At 35.5% G+C, this 14,874-nt stretch overlaps 1 protein-coding gene across 1 annotated transcript in view; it reads left to right on the top strand.

Moving 5' to 3' along the window:
- LOC128022442 (inactive N-acetylated-alpha-linked acidic dipeptidase-like protein 2) overlaps positions 1 to 14,874 on the top strand; it is a 174,122-nt gene that overhangs the window by 135,418 nt on the left and 23,830 nt on the right. Inside the window, exon 11 of the mRNA XM_052610035.1 lies at positions 1,182 to 1,277. Coding sequence (XP_052465995.1) covers positions 1,182 to 1,277 — 96 coding nt within the window. The remainder of the gene's footprint in view (positions 1 to 1,181; positions 1,278 to 14,874) is intronic.

The following is a 14,874-nucleotide window of genomic DNA, read 5'->3' as shown; positions in this document are numbered from 1 at the left end:
CAATAGGAAAGCTTATGATTGCATTAGGTATCTGTTGAATAGTAATTTGAGATTTCAATGCTTCCTGATCATCTTTATTCAGTTTTGAAAGGGGGAAGCTGATTGAAGGAAGAGAGAAATTGCTGCAGACTGAGTTTAGAACTTGGGTTGAAATAGTCCTCCATATCCATAGAATTATTTTGCCTTCATATTGCTAAATGTTATTACTTCTACCCAGACAGTGGTGCACTGTGACCACTATAGTACAGGGACAGGATTGTGTGTCTTTAATCTGACCTGCGTGATCCGTGTGGTTAATCTTAAGCGAGAGAGAGAGATTTTGGAGAAAAGTTGTGATTTTGAGTTCACTGATGCTATCATAGTCTGAGCTTTTTTAAGTTTGGTTACATGTGAGGTTGTACCCACAAGGTCTATTTCACCTAATTATATGCTTTATAATATTAGTAAAAGTAACATTTAATCAATGGATTTTAAGAGCTTCACAAAAAAGTGCCTTCTCTACATTTTATGGGGTCTTTCCGACTGATTTCCTATGGCTGGTCCGATTTGACTACAAACATCTATGCTGTGACTTCTTTTTATGACCACTAAGACTCAGCAGTTAATGTTCTTTTTTTATGTGGCATATCTAAGTCACCAAGTTTTAAACCACTCAGACTGAGGAAACTACTTCTTTAAAAAAAAAAAAAAAAAAAAAAAAAAATATATATATATATATATATATATATATATATATATATATATATATATATATATATATATATATATATATATATATATATATTGCAATCAATCAAAAATCAAATATTACTGAAAAGGTTTCAGTCATTTCACAGTGAATAAAATCTCCACCCATTGGACAACCAGTCATAAAATGCTCAGTGCAGTTTAGAAGCATGTTTCCAGTGCTAAAAATTTACTGACCTTCAAACTACAAGGATGTAGCATAACGTCCTCTGTGAGTTTTACAGTCAACCTGGTGAGACAGGAAAGACATGTTCAGGGACCTACTTCTCCAATACATCTATTTCAGATGTACATTTTGACAGGTAAATTTAACTGTGTTGACATTCTTGTAAAGGTGTGTGTTGTAACTTTGCATTATTCAAGGTTTCTCTCTCTCTCTCTCTCTCTCTCTCTCTCTCTCTCTCTCTCTCTCTCTCTTTCTTTTATTTACCTAGAGAGCATTTTTTCTATCTGAGGCCTTTACCCCTCCTGAGTCTTCATTAAGAGAGACCTTGGATCCAGCCTTCGAACTCCATGAGAATATTGCCAAGGTAAGAGTGCTCCTCCTTCCACTCACTTCACTACAAAAGTCCAATAGTGATTATTTTGTTTGTTTGTTGTTGGCTGACTGGTTTATCAGGTGCTGGAGTGTTGCATATCTAAATTTGTCATTAGGATTTTGTTTTTTAGTGAAAGATTTTCTTGCTCAACTTTCAAGTGTTAATTGCACAGCTACACAAATCATAACTCAAGAGACAGATGCAATGAGAAAACGCAAATAACTTCAAAAGTGTTTATTCTAAATCATTAGCATTTTTATTTTTCAAGTTTATGCAGATAAACAAACCTTTTCTCTACTTTAATTCTTTTAAAATATGGACTGTTCTGTTCTCCAAGCTGCGTTTTGATGTCTAAATGCAGGGATGAAAGTTTGAATTCATTTAGTATAAATAATATCTGTAAAATTATAAATCTCAAAGTTCAATGCCAATCGAGATATTTTATTTAACAGAATTTGCCTACTTCTCCACCACGGAGAAGAGGAAGAGTTGCGTTTGTAGAGTGTATTTGTTGCCATGTCGTCGAAACGCTGTTATTTTCATCTCGGAGTCCAATCATCTTTGTTTGGCCTTACCAGAGATGCTGTATACTTAGAGATCAATGGTTACAATTTATGTTGTTGGTTACAATTTATGTTTACTCTCGGTTCCCGAAAATTATAATCCACATGTAAAACTATGTGCAGAACATTTTGCTGAGGACAGCTTCCTCAATCTCAATCAGTTTAATGCCGGATTCACACAAAGGTTATTCTTGAAAGATGGAGCAGTTCCCTCTTTGTCTGGAGAAGGCGTTGTTTATGAACCACAACCTGTACGTGTATTTTATTATTTAAGTTGGTGCGTTTAACAGTTTCTGTAACTTATTACACAAAGGGCAATGCTGTTTAGCTTTGTTAACTAGATGTTAGAGCTGTGCAAAAAATCGAATGCGATTTTCATGCGCATCTCGTCAGTAAAGGCATTCTTTGAGTACAAGTACATCTCTAGCACGTGCGTTCAGATCAGGATTGCCAGGTTTCAAAACAAATCTTGCCCACTTGCTTCTCAAAACTAGTCCAAAACTAGCCGAATCACATTTCCAGGAGGGCAGCATGTGCTCAGCTGCTGTCGAATCACAACACAGGAACCGCTGGCACAATCAGAACTCGTTACGTATTTCTGAAGGAGGGGCTTTATAGAACAAGGAAGACATCAGGCCGTTTTTATTACAGTGAAAACAGCGGTACACTGTTGAAAGTGAATTGTGTGAAAAATACTGTTTTTTACACGCGAAACATGAACACGTTATATAGCACACTGTAAACACAATCAAAGCTTTAAAAAAAAAAAGAAAGAAAAACGGGACCTTTAAGAGTTTCTGTGTGGTATTTTATTTTATTTTTTTCTGTTCCTTTGACTAATGTTTAATGCTGAATGATGAATCACTCACAATAAAAATAAGAATGTGTATGAAGACATTAAATAGAGTCCATTTTTATTTTGTGTTGATTTGTGCTGACCTCACCCAGTCATCATATCATGAAGTGTGTCTTCCAGACAGGACAAAAGTGCATTGACCAAGCATCAAATGACAGTGTCCTGTGCTCTCCTGGGTGACATTAAGAAACCCCAGCAGTGTTTCAGTCCACATACATTGATTGCTTGGCTTCTGACAGCCTGTATCCCATCCTGGCAGTCTGTAGAGGAATAGCACACATGCTTAGAATCAACAACAAACCCTGTGAAAATATTATGAAATATAGATGAAACAGGCTTGAGATTTCATATATATAAAAAATGTTTCTCTCTCTCTCTCTCTGCTAGTTATGGCCACAGCATTAACAGCAGCAAGAAATATGAATATCATTAAAGTTCCTCATTACAGTCAAGGAGATATTGTTCTGCACCATGAATTATTCAGGTTGTTTGAAGACACAATGACACTAAGAGCTCTGGGACAACAGTGCATGGTAGAATAGATGAAAGGCTCACAAGGTGTCCGTTCAGTACCTTGTCTCCTGCAGCTACACATTTAAAACAGTATATACAAGTACATCAGATAAAGCGTCTTCAGAATCTGAGAAGGTAAATATTTATTGTAGTTTTGAATTCAGTGAGCAGATTTGGAAGTGTCAGTATATCATATTTCTCTGAACAATGGACAGAAAGGTTGGGAAACTTCCCAGAATAATAAAACAAGACAGAAAGGGTAAGATTTCAGGCTGTGAAAAGCATGCAAAGAGACACTGGTGTCGGAGAAATGGTAACACTTTGCAATAAAATTCATTCATTCTCCTTTGTTAATGCATTAAGTATCAAGAACAAACAACAATTAATTAATGTATTTTTAGTTTAATATATGCTTCTGCTGTTAATTCATGTTTCAATTTGACAGTAAAAGAATAATAAATGCTGTAGGAGTCTTGCTCTTTCTTATTTCTTGTTAGGTATTGCGTTTAAGAAATATTCCTGGTTCAGTCCAGATGAACCTTAATCAACAGCACTTGTGGCATAATGTTGATTGCTACAAAAGCTAAACAATCGCTCAAATAAAACAATTTTCACAGAAGAATGATTTTAAGGGCTTTAGAGATATAAGTTTCACCTTTCTGCTTTAAATTCTACAAAAATAAGATTTGCGTCTACAAAAGAGGATTCCCCTTTTTCATGAATATTATACTAATTCTTGGGAAGGATAATGGGCAGGAAATTAATCCTTCATCAATAAGAAAAGTTATTTCAAGTGCACATGGTTATTTCAAAGTAGATTTTGATCATTTAATTCAAACGGTACATAAAAAAAAAATGTTAAAATGTTAATTTGTTGATTCAATGAAATATGTTTTTGTAAATACAAAAGGACCTCAGAAGGATACATGATTGTTCATAATTGGTTATTCTGTTGTGTATGTTATAGAGCATAAAAAATTAGATTAATTCTTCCAATGTGCAATACTTTCACACTCACAGTCCATGCCCAATCCTCTAGAGGGCATCTTGTATAAATATGCCCTACTTTCCAAACAGCACAAGTTCTTAGTCACATTGGCCCCATAATGATGCTATAAGGGTTGCAAATTTCCAAGTGCCCTGAGCTTGGCGTGACTCTAAAGCCAATATTAATGAATGCTAATGCCTCTTGAGAGTATCCTTAAAAGCACGTGACCTAGTCACCTGCCAGCCTTTCCCAGTATGCCGTTCCTTTGAAATAACGGCTAAAAACGTTGTTAGTTTGGTGATCCAGATTTCATATGGAAACTAAACTCAAGTAGCCCCCTGATGCCAGCTTAAGTCTGTGGAGGCAGACGTGAATTGATGGGGTGTGAGAGTTGGGTTTTGCTGCTGTCTGATAGTCTCCAGCTGCAGTACAAGCACACTTGAAATCCCTAGGTCCCTTTGTAAGGCCAGCGCTGTTGTATCTGTGGTGTCACGCTTCTCTACGCCTCCAGGTCCCGTAGGACCTTGGGCCCGAGCCAAACTCACTTTTTCTGCAGGCTGAGGAGCCTTGGGAGTACTTTCAGTGAAGCTTATCACATCCTCTGCTCATTTTTCAACCCCACCTTTACAACCACAGCTGGGCCGGTTTGATGGGGAGGACAGAGGGCCTGAGTTGTGCAGTGTGTGTTTGAGTCAGTTCCACTCAGCCTGGCACGGAAGCCTGGCATCGATCATTTGAGCCGCAGGTATGCACACACTCCATCACCCTCGCAGGGTCCACATGCGGCATACCATCTCTCTGGGGCTAAGAGCCTCTGTACTGACTACCTAGAGTACTACTTTAAATATATACATCTAACGTCACTCATTCCCTTAACTGGAGAGTTTGCCCTCCTTTTGGAATTTCAACTCTGTTCGCAATATTGTAGCACTGGAAATTGTTTGCTGTGGTTCCATGTTTTTTTTTTTTTTTTTTTTTTTTGTTATGTCAATACTGAATCTGGCTATGCAAGTTGAAGAGACTCTGCACTACTTTTTGTACTGTTAAAAGTAAATTCTACAGAAAGCTGTACAAATGTTGGAGTAAAAACCAGTTAATTGGTTAACTTTACTGTAAATTACGTAAGTTGAAAAGGTTTAAATGGTTTAACAGCATATTATACCTAAGAATATTACTATAAATGTATGATTTTACGAAACTTATACTAGTATACTATACATAGATTTAAGTAGTCATAGATTAAATGAAGAGTTTGGTTCCAAAACACAATACATCCATTTTGAATAATTTGAATAAAAATGTGTTTTCTTTACGAAGAATATGGCAAGATGAAAACCACTATTTTCTGTTTCAAACTTTCAAATAGCATCTTTAGCTTCTAATAACATTTAAGATTTGCATCAGGATAAAAATTAGATTTGCATCAGAAATAAATTACAATTTCAAAATATATTAAAATAGAGAACACTTATTTGAAAATATTATTTCACTATAGAAATTATTTTATTGTATTATGAAACAAAATGCTGCCTTTGTGGATATTGGAGACTTTCATAAAAATGTACCCACCCCAAACTTCTGATTGGTATAAGGCTCACAAAAATTGTGTAAGACATTGAATACAGACTTAGTCTAATGTGAGAATAAATAAACTCCTGTATCTTGCTTGGACAGTTCATGCAATTAGACTGACCAAAAGCTTTAACTGATATGATCATATATGTGTGCAGTGCATGATGGGTAACAACTGCATAACAGTTATGTTACCTGCAAGTTTCACAAGCTAAATTTTCCAGATTAGACCTTTGAGCAAGATGCCCAGTGGCGCGTCTACTAATGGAAAGATTGCGGATGTACATATGAAGTGTGCCTCTGTACTTGCCAGAACTTACAAGAGATAGACGAATGCCATCCAGATATTTTTGCAAAATTAACCTGCCATTAATCGCTTGCCCTGGGAATCAGCCAGCCATAAAACTGTGGTGGAATAGGAAGCCTGAGAGGAATGGAAGCTGCCAGCGAGAGGAAGCTGAGAGCATCTGCTGGTGTGATTGAACGTCCCAGGACAGCCATTGTTATGTGTCAGATGTAAACAGTGGCGGCGGTGAAGTTTGAAGGCTTGGTATTGTATTCTGACAGCCTGAATGACACTAGCCGGGCAGGGGAAGAAGGGTGAATGGAAGATTCTGCCAGCTTTGCTTGCATGGCACCCAGAAGGGGCAGAAATTCGCAGATGGACTCCGCGGGGAACGTCTACCTGAGGAGTATATCAATTTAAATTCCATGCCCTAAAATGAATTCATCTATCGAAGGGCGTCCAGAGATCCCAATCCGAAGCCCCTCAAAAGAACAAGTTGTGAATGAATGTGGGTATTTTCACACTTGGGAGTGACTTTATATTTATATATAACTGGAGGAAGTGTTATCATGGATTATGGACTGGTATTTTGGCTAAAAGTGACAGTTCAAGGTTAAAATGCCTCAATAATGGGTGTCCTAATCAGATTTGTACTGTTGTTTAGGACCTTTTCATTTTTGTGCGAATTATCCTTTAGTGTGAACACAGGGAGAGAAGATAACATGATTATTTAGAAAAGATCACCCTAAACTGATGAATTACATATGGAAAGACTGCAGCACATGACTTGTCAAAGCACACTGAGGTGACTTAATCACTAAAGACAATGTGTCAACTCAAGTCCATTGCCTCTGGCCTCAGCAGTACAGTCCCTGTATAGCTGCACTCACTGCGTGTGTAACAGATGTGGCTTTTGTATGCTGGGATGGGAGACAGCGAGTGTGAGACTGAGAGATGATAAAGAGATGAGGTGAGGAGGTAATGGAAAGATTCTCAACACTGCTTAACACCTCAGTCAGCCCCGCAGAGATTTTCATAAAGTATGTTGCCCTGATCTGCTTTTCTGGACTGGGCTGTATTAATTCTTACAGGAGAGACAAATCATAAAAAAAACTCTTTATCATCGAAAAATAAGTCTCAAATCACTATTATGAAAAAGAGCATACTGGATAATCTGTAAAATATATTTTGTCCGTATTCCAAGGCAGGAAGTAAGTTATGGCTGTTGATCTTCAACTATGAGCCCCAAGATCATGACAGATTTTTCAGTTTAGCTGAACTGTTACTTTACTGAAAACATATACGTCTCTTAATCTTTAACAGAGCCACTTCTGGGAAATACATTTCTTCATGGTTGCCATTTTGATTCGAGTATGACTCAAATTTACAATGTATTCATCTGAAGTTCCCTTCAGGCTGTTTAATAACACCTAGTCGCTGTTATCTCAGTAAACACCAACTACAGCAGTCCCTCATGTAGACAGGCACAAAGTGGGATGTTCTGGCTGGACCACATTGCTGATAATCATTTATTGGTTTCTTAGTCGAGATGACTGTGAATATTTAGTCCCACAAAGGCTGAAGGTCACAATTGACTGTGCTTTTTTTCTGCTGTTGACCTGGAGATGGACTGGATGGGTAAAACATTCTATCAAGAAATACAAATTATTTCGTCTTTGGATGTTTATGAAAGAGCTAATTACTGGACTTCTCCTAAATTGCATCTTTTGTTTGCTTCCCACTTTTAAATGTTTTGAAATGGATGTTTTACAGTAGCTAACCTAGACCGACTGGTTTTTCAAGTCATAGTCAGATGAACAAAATGCAGACATTTACACTTTATCTCCCCGAATGAGGCGTGTGATTGGTTCTCTCCACCTCCTCTGCACCCCAACACTGGCAGCATATCAGTAGGAGTTTATTGCTGCCTAATACATAACATGACGAGATGTCAAGGAGTAATTTTCCCAGACACTCCTGGGTTGAACTCTGTGTTTGGTGTATGGTGCTCTCCCACAGATACTGTTTTATCACCTGGGTAATACAATTGGCGTCTCATTGTATGAGAGCTGACGCGGGTGTCGTTTAATGCACATTTTAACAGGGGAGTGTAATTTGTCCACGGAGCGAAGGCTGTCGAGTGTGTCTGCTTCACGTTTACTGGTTTGTCCCAAGCGTGGTGAAGATTTGTGGTTCATCCATCACTGCTTCTGATTAAAAAGCCCTCTGTACTTTTGAAGCCTTTTTGCTGAAAGGTTGAAAACTGCATGACATCTGGGAGCCTGCCTGGCACTTTCTGAGGACAAATTTGCCCATCCTTTCAGAGCATGTTATTGCCTTGACTACACTCGTCTCATTCCTAAATGTTGGTTTATGGATCTTAAACATTCTGAGGTGAACAATTATTTTCACGGAAATGAATGTCAAAAGTATTTCCAGGCAGGTGGATGAGATGCGTAAGAAATCAGTCCTATAAGACCACTTTTTAAGGACAAAAACCTGATGAATGTCTTTAAATACAACATCTAAACCATATTTGAGGTGTGGTAATCATAGTATAAGCAGAATAACTGATTCTGGTCCATGAATTATTAGAAAATAATGCACCACGTTAAAAATAATAAGAAACTGCTTTATGATGTGCACAATTGACAAGATGATGTGGAGGTTGAACAAGTAGTTTTGAGAATTTCATTTCTGATCTGAGAAATGCACCAAAGCAAAACTGTAAAATAATACTATGCTATAGATAGACAGACAGATTGCTGGATGGTTGGATGCATAAAGCGCCAGGATTCACAATTATTATTAAAATACTACTAAATTAAAGATGGATGGATGGATGGATGGATGGATGGACACACTGGCAGTAATCAAAATTGCTATTAAAATAATAGTATACTATGGATAGATGGATGGCCAGATAGACAGACAGATAGACAGAGACCAATAGACAGATAGACAGAGAGATAACAAAACAAAATAAAATAAAAAATACACATATTCAACAATGTTAAAATTTAACAATACCAGAAATGCTGGCATACAATTCTGGCCAGAGGGACCTTGACAATTGTCAGCATAATAATGTTATTACTGTTGACAAGCATGCTCGGTTTCAATGCTGTTTACAAGTAGAAACTCAGGAAGCCTCACCTGACCCCTTCATACTGAGTAGGTTTGGGTTCAAATGTCACTTTCAACTTTTTGAGGCTTTGTTTCGAGTGAAACCACATAACATTGCATCTTGAATTTGGTCAGGTCTACCAATAGATTATTTTTTTATTCTGTATAAATAAATTCTGTGCATAGAAGCCCTTTGATATATTTGACACTTCTTTTTTTTTTCACGCTAAATCAATTCTGTCTTTTTCTGCTGTCTTATTGTCACTATGTTAGTCATTTTGTAAATGGACCCAGCACTGTTTTTTAAGGTCCCACAAAAGCCAATTAAGCGCATATGATATGCATCTATAATGAAGCAAAATGGCACATAATTTGAAGTTGTTAGAAAACAAATGCAAATCTAAAATGCAGTCATGAGTGTATGCAATCCATGTATTCTGTGGGGACCGCAGTTTCTCACTGTCTTTACAGCTCTCAGGCATGTTTCTGAGAACATCAGTAATTAAAAATTAACACATCATAACGCACCAAGACAGCTAATCTGTGCATTTGTAACATACAGTTGTATTAAATTGAGTGTTTTTTTTTTTTTTTGTTTGTTTGTTTTTTGGTATCACACAGCAGGTTTCATCTGTGTACTACAGTAGGCATGCTGTAGTGTCTTATACATTATAGGCTAACTATAATATTCTGACCAGGGTTATGCATTCTGTATGTGTAACAAATAAATAGTACATCAATTTTATGATGGATAGAAAACAAGGCTAGAAAAAAAAAACAAAAAAAAAACAATCAGAACCTGGCTACACTGAAAATAATATATATATATATATATATATATATATATATATATATATATAAAACTTTCATCAGTGTCAGTCTTGTTTTTTTCTCTTAAGAGACAATCTTAATTACTATCTTAATTTATAATGCACTTTTTGATTAACAACTTTGCAGACATTTGATTGTTTATATTGAAGGATATATATATATATATATATATATATATATATATATATATATATATATATATTTGCAAATATGCTCTTTGAAAAAGTATTATTATTATTATTATTATTATTATTATTATTATTTTTATGAGCAAATCTCGAAGTGCTTTTCATCTTTTTAATTCATTTCAGAAGGAGCTAAATCACACATGTAGGTAAGATTGGGGATGGATTACTGAGTTTCTTGGAACAGGGTTTATAATTTCTGATTCATTATTGGATGCAGTCACAGAAATCTCACATTAGAATGTTCACCCTCTCTGCATTAACTGCTGTACCAACCTATGCACTAAAACCTGTTTGTAACTTTATAATATACAAGTGTAAATGAGACAGTAAGTAATGTGTTGAATCAAAGTTTAAGTAAAATACAAATATATAGAAGTATGTTGTAACACAATATGTTGTGTTTAAATAAAAACCCTTAAATGTGAAGTGTCACACATTGGATTCTGGGAATGTCAGTTTTAGTTTTTACATAAATAATAAATTAAATTAAATAATAATAAAAAAATAAAATAAATAAATAATAAACACTTCTGAAAACTGAAAATTTAGCAGTATTTTACTGTAAAATTACATGAAATGTCCAATTGGATTTATTACAGTTTTTCACCATATATAGTAAAGAAAATGATAATGGACCAGCGAATGGACCAATGGAGAGGATTTTTGCAGATTATTTATTTATTTATACTACAGTAAATCTTTCAAATACTTTTTTTTAACCATACTTATAATCATATAATCATAAAATATGTACATAATATATGTTTGTGACTGTGTATAATTTTGAATATATTGGTGAATGTATTGATATAAAATGGTATATGATATGCCATAGAAGTCTGTGTTGAGTCTTGTTAATCTTATTTAAAATAATATATATGTTTGTGTGTGTGTGCGTGTGTATGGATGTATCAGAAGTATTTTACTATAGACTTTTGACAGTGTGACAACTTATTATAAATATTTATTTATTTATTTAATACCCAAATGTAAGATTCAATTTAACTTTAGTAGTATCAATCTATGTTTCCACAAAACAAAACATATTTAACATATTTAAGCTCTACTATCCTAATATCTAAAAAAACTGTGCTGCTCATATTGTTCATTAACAAGGGTATTAATACATACGGCACAATGTTTTTTTTTTTTTTTTTTTTTTTTTCATGAACCAGTCCAATCATTTAAGCCCATTCTTTGAATCCAAACACAGAACTCTGCTAAACATATGCTGCAATCTTATTAGCTTTTAATAATCAAAAACATGCTTGCGGAATGGGAAAATTGCAAGCCTGTAATTTGAAATGAAACTTTGCAGGCAGTAAGTATAATTGGCTCCAGCATCTGGCAGATGTTTGTCATGAGTTAAAATCTCCTCATTTTACTGTTCAATAAACACACACACAGACATTTGCTCATTACTCTTTTTGCTCAGTGGTTTTCCCATTTTCTGTGGGTCATTGCTACAAATCTTTAGTCGAGAATGTCATTGTGTGTTTTTGTGATATTTTAAATTGCTGAATAAAACATTACTTAAGCTCCCTTTCAATGCCTTCTAATTATCCATTTATATATGAAATCACAGAGCTTCAGTTCATAGATGACAGTTTTTCTGCCTGTTCCTAGCCAAACGGAAGATTTAACGGCTGAATTCATGCACAACAACATGGATGAATGACCTGCCAGTACAACAGACTCAATACAAACACACTTCTGTTTACAGCTTGATGGTCATGCCAGTCATTGAGAATTTAAGATAATGCAAAATAATTGTCACGTAAGCCCTTAAGACCCACAATACACAGCAATGCATGTCCCTGTTGAATGACTGGTATGTAATTCAAGATGCACTTAGACGACAAAGCAAGCATCATTTATGTTCACATGAGACCTTTTCTACCTGCATATTTAGTTGTTTTTCATTCCCTGTTAACTCTTGACACACGGTACCATCTGGAAGCTTAATGACAGAAACAGAAGGCTGCTTGATGAGAGATTCATCATTACAGACATATTGCAGAAATAAATTTGACTGACAATGGTCATTAAGGCATTGATTCATTAAATGCCATGTGGTCAGCTCTGAGTTTTAGTGCTTTGTTGCTGTGTAAATCTTCAAGAGTTGCTTGAACTGTGAGGGTAGTGAAGTTGTTATTTCATAGGAATGGGAAGATGTAGAAACATCTGTCATGATGGCTCTTTGTTAAGAGAATCAAATTGTTAAAACATTTGTTAGTTATTTGTTTTTCTCGGCCAGTATTAGTACCATTAGTTTATTTTTGTATGTTTGGTCAATTTTAATCAGACTAAAATGGTATCTAATTTTAGTTAATAATAATTAAAAAAATATATTCATTTAAAGCTGCAGTCCGTAATTATTTATTTATTTAATTTTTTGGTAAAAATGATCCCATATCAATATTTGAGCAAGTATATTAACAGCAAGAGTTCAAACTATCACCTTATTTTAGCCCAATTCACAAAGGTAAGATTACAGTATAATAATGTTTTCTAATTCAAGCATGGCACTGCATCATGTCATGTCTGTAATCATAAAGAAGTTGTCCCAGCTACTGGGCTATTGCATGTGAGGATCCTGCGGGTGACGGATCGTTTATAGCCTATTCTCACAGCAGCTAGAATAATTTTGATGGCCAAATGTAATCCAGAAAGGATTATTTATTTATGAAATACATGCAAATTAAATTAAATTATATTTCAGTTTCAAATGTGCATCTGATTTCAGATACACATTTGGGAGTAGCCTAAAAAAGATCTGTATTTTAAGGGGTAATATGAAGTTGCTTTTTTACAAAGCTCATCAGTCTGAAAAGCGAGCTATGCTCTTATTGGCCAGCTAATCCAGTGCATTGTGATTGGCCGAATGCCTCAAGTGTGTGACAGAAATGTTACGCAACTCACCATACTGTTATGGCAACAAGACAAAAACAATAAAACCTATCATAAACAATGCATTTGTTGCATCCAGTGGGGACATAATTGCTGATTACAATGGGGCGTGTAAGAATGAGGGTTTTCAGGTAGGCGTGGTTGACTCTTAACTTTTATAAAGAATATCTCTTTGAGACTTTAGTCTTTGCAACTTTACAGATCTTCTTTATGCACCAAGAGCTTGTAAGACTCCAAATTCACTTAATATGACCACTTTAAATATAGCTTTAGTGCTCCAGCTGTCCAGGTTTTAAAATAGCAGTTGCAACTTTTTCGTGGATGCTGGTTTTGTGAAGTTCTGTGAGGTCAGTTTTTGTGGAAAGATGTGAATATTGAGGTTTGCTGTCACTTGTTTGCTGCAGTAGTGTCTGATGGTCCCTATCATTATTTTTTTGGTTTTTGCCCACAATTCTTCTTTGCTGTTGAAGTCTCTCCATGCTGTTTTACTCAGTTAAAATTGTAAAGACTGTTACTCTTGAAACACCAAAAGTTTGGGTTTTTATGGTTATGAATGCTTCTGCTGAACAGGCTTCCATGATTTGTAATTTTTGGAAGTCTGATGAATAAAACAATATGCATACGTTTTTAGTGCATTATTAATATCTTGCAGTGTTCTACATTTTTGACAACACTAGTATTTGTAATTAACATGATTTAATTATCATCATGATGTGCATTTTCCTTATCGTTGACCCCCCCAAAAAAGAGCGATTAAAAAAGTAATGAGAAAGATTTTCATTAGTAATTTCACTAATTAGATTAAAACAAAACTCAGCCATGTGTCAATTTATCAGATTTGCACGGTGTGACTATTTCGCAGCATCATTTTAAAGGGGGGAAACATTTCAAATTTTCACTTTAAAGAACTCACATCTTGAGAGTTTGAAACCTACTGACTTCATATCCTTGGGGCATCTTTTTTTAATGCTTTTTGAGATCCTAATTAATAAGATTTCCCGGCTTGATTTTATTAGGGTCTGGTGCTATTAAAAATAATGTCAGTTTCTTTAGCAGATTACAGATGAGCACACGTGGTGTGATTTAGATTTTTACTAGACCCTATATGCTAAAAATAATAGTTCTTAACTAACTCAGCCCAGCTTTAAAATAAATTCATCAAGATCAGTGAAAAAGATGAGTCACAGTTTGTATACTTTTACACATTGTGCAGAAATGATGGACAATATTTGTCCTCAGTAATGTCATTCTTCCCACTGTGTCTTTGTCATGTTCTGTACATTCACTGTACATCCATGCACATTTCAAATCTCCCCCTAGTCTGTCAGTTCTGATGGCAAAATTCCAAAGTACATGTGCACTTCCTAATCAAAACATGCTTGACCCCATAGTTAAAACTCGCCCCACTAACAGAACAATACGACATGGGAAACAAACACCCTTCGGTCTAGTGTCGAGAACAGACACAGGCCTGTCTCTGTGCTGTGAATCAGTGTTTAGCCATTCATCAGTCAGGCTGAGGCGCTCAGAGGGAGCCCTCTGCTGTCAATAACCTCCCACTATGGAGTCAATTCAATGCCACATATATTTTCAAAATAATTGAAATATTGCAAAAGAAAATAAAGTTTTGCAAACGAAAATGAAAGTGTTGAGAAAAATAAATGTGCTTTGATGAAACTGATGAAACTTTAAACAAGATTGCGATGATATGTGGTTTATTTGTGTTCTTCAAGCTAGGGGTGTAGTAACAGCTGC

Source organism: Carassius gibelio, chromosome A11 (genome assembly GCF_023724105.1).
Source record: "Carassius gibelio isolate Cgi1373 ecotype wild population from Czech Republic chromosome A11, carGib1.2-hapl.c, whole genome shotgun sequence".
Lineage (NCBI taxonomy): Eukaryota > Metazoa > Chordata > Actinopteri > Cypriniformes > Cyprinidae > Carassius > Carassius gibelio.
The sequence above is the reverse complement of the archived record's forward strand: the minus strand, read 5'-3'. Positions and strand labels throughout refer to the sequence as shown.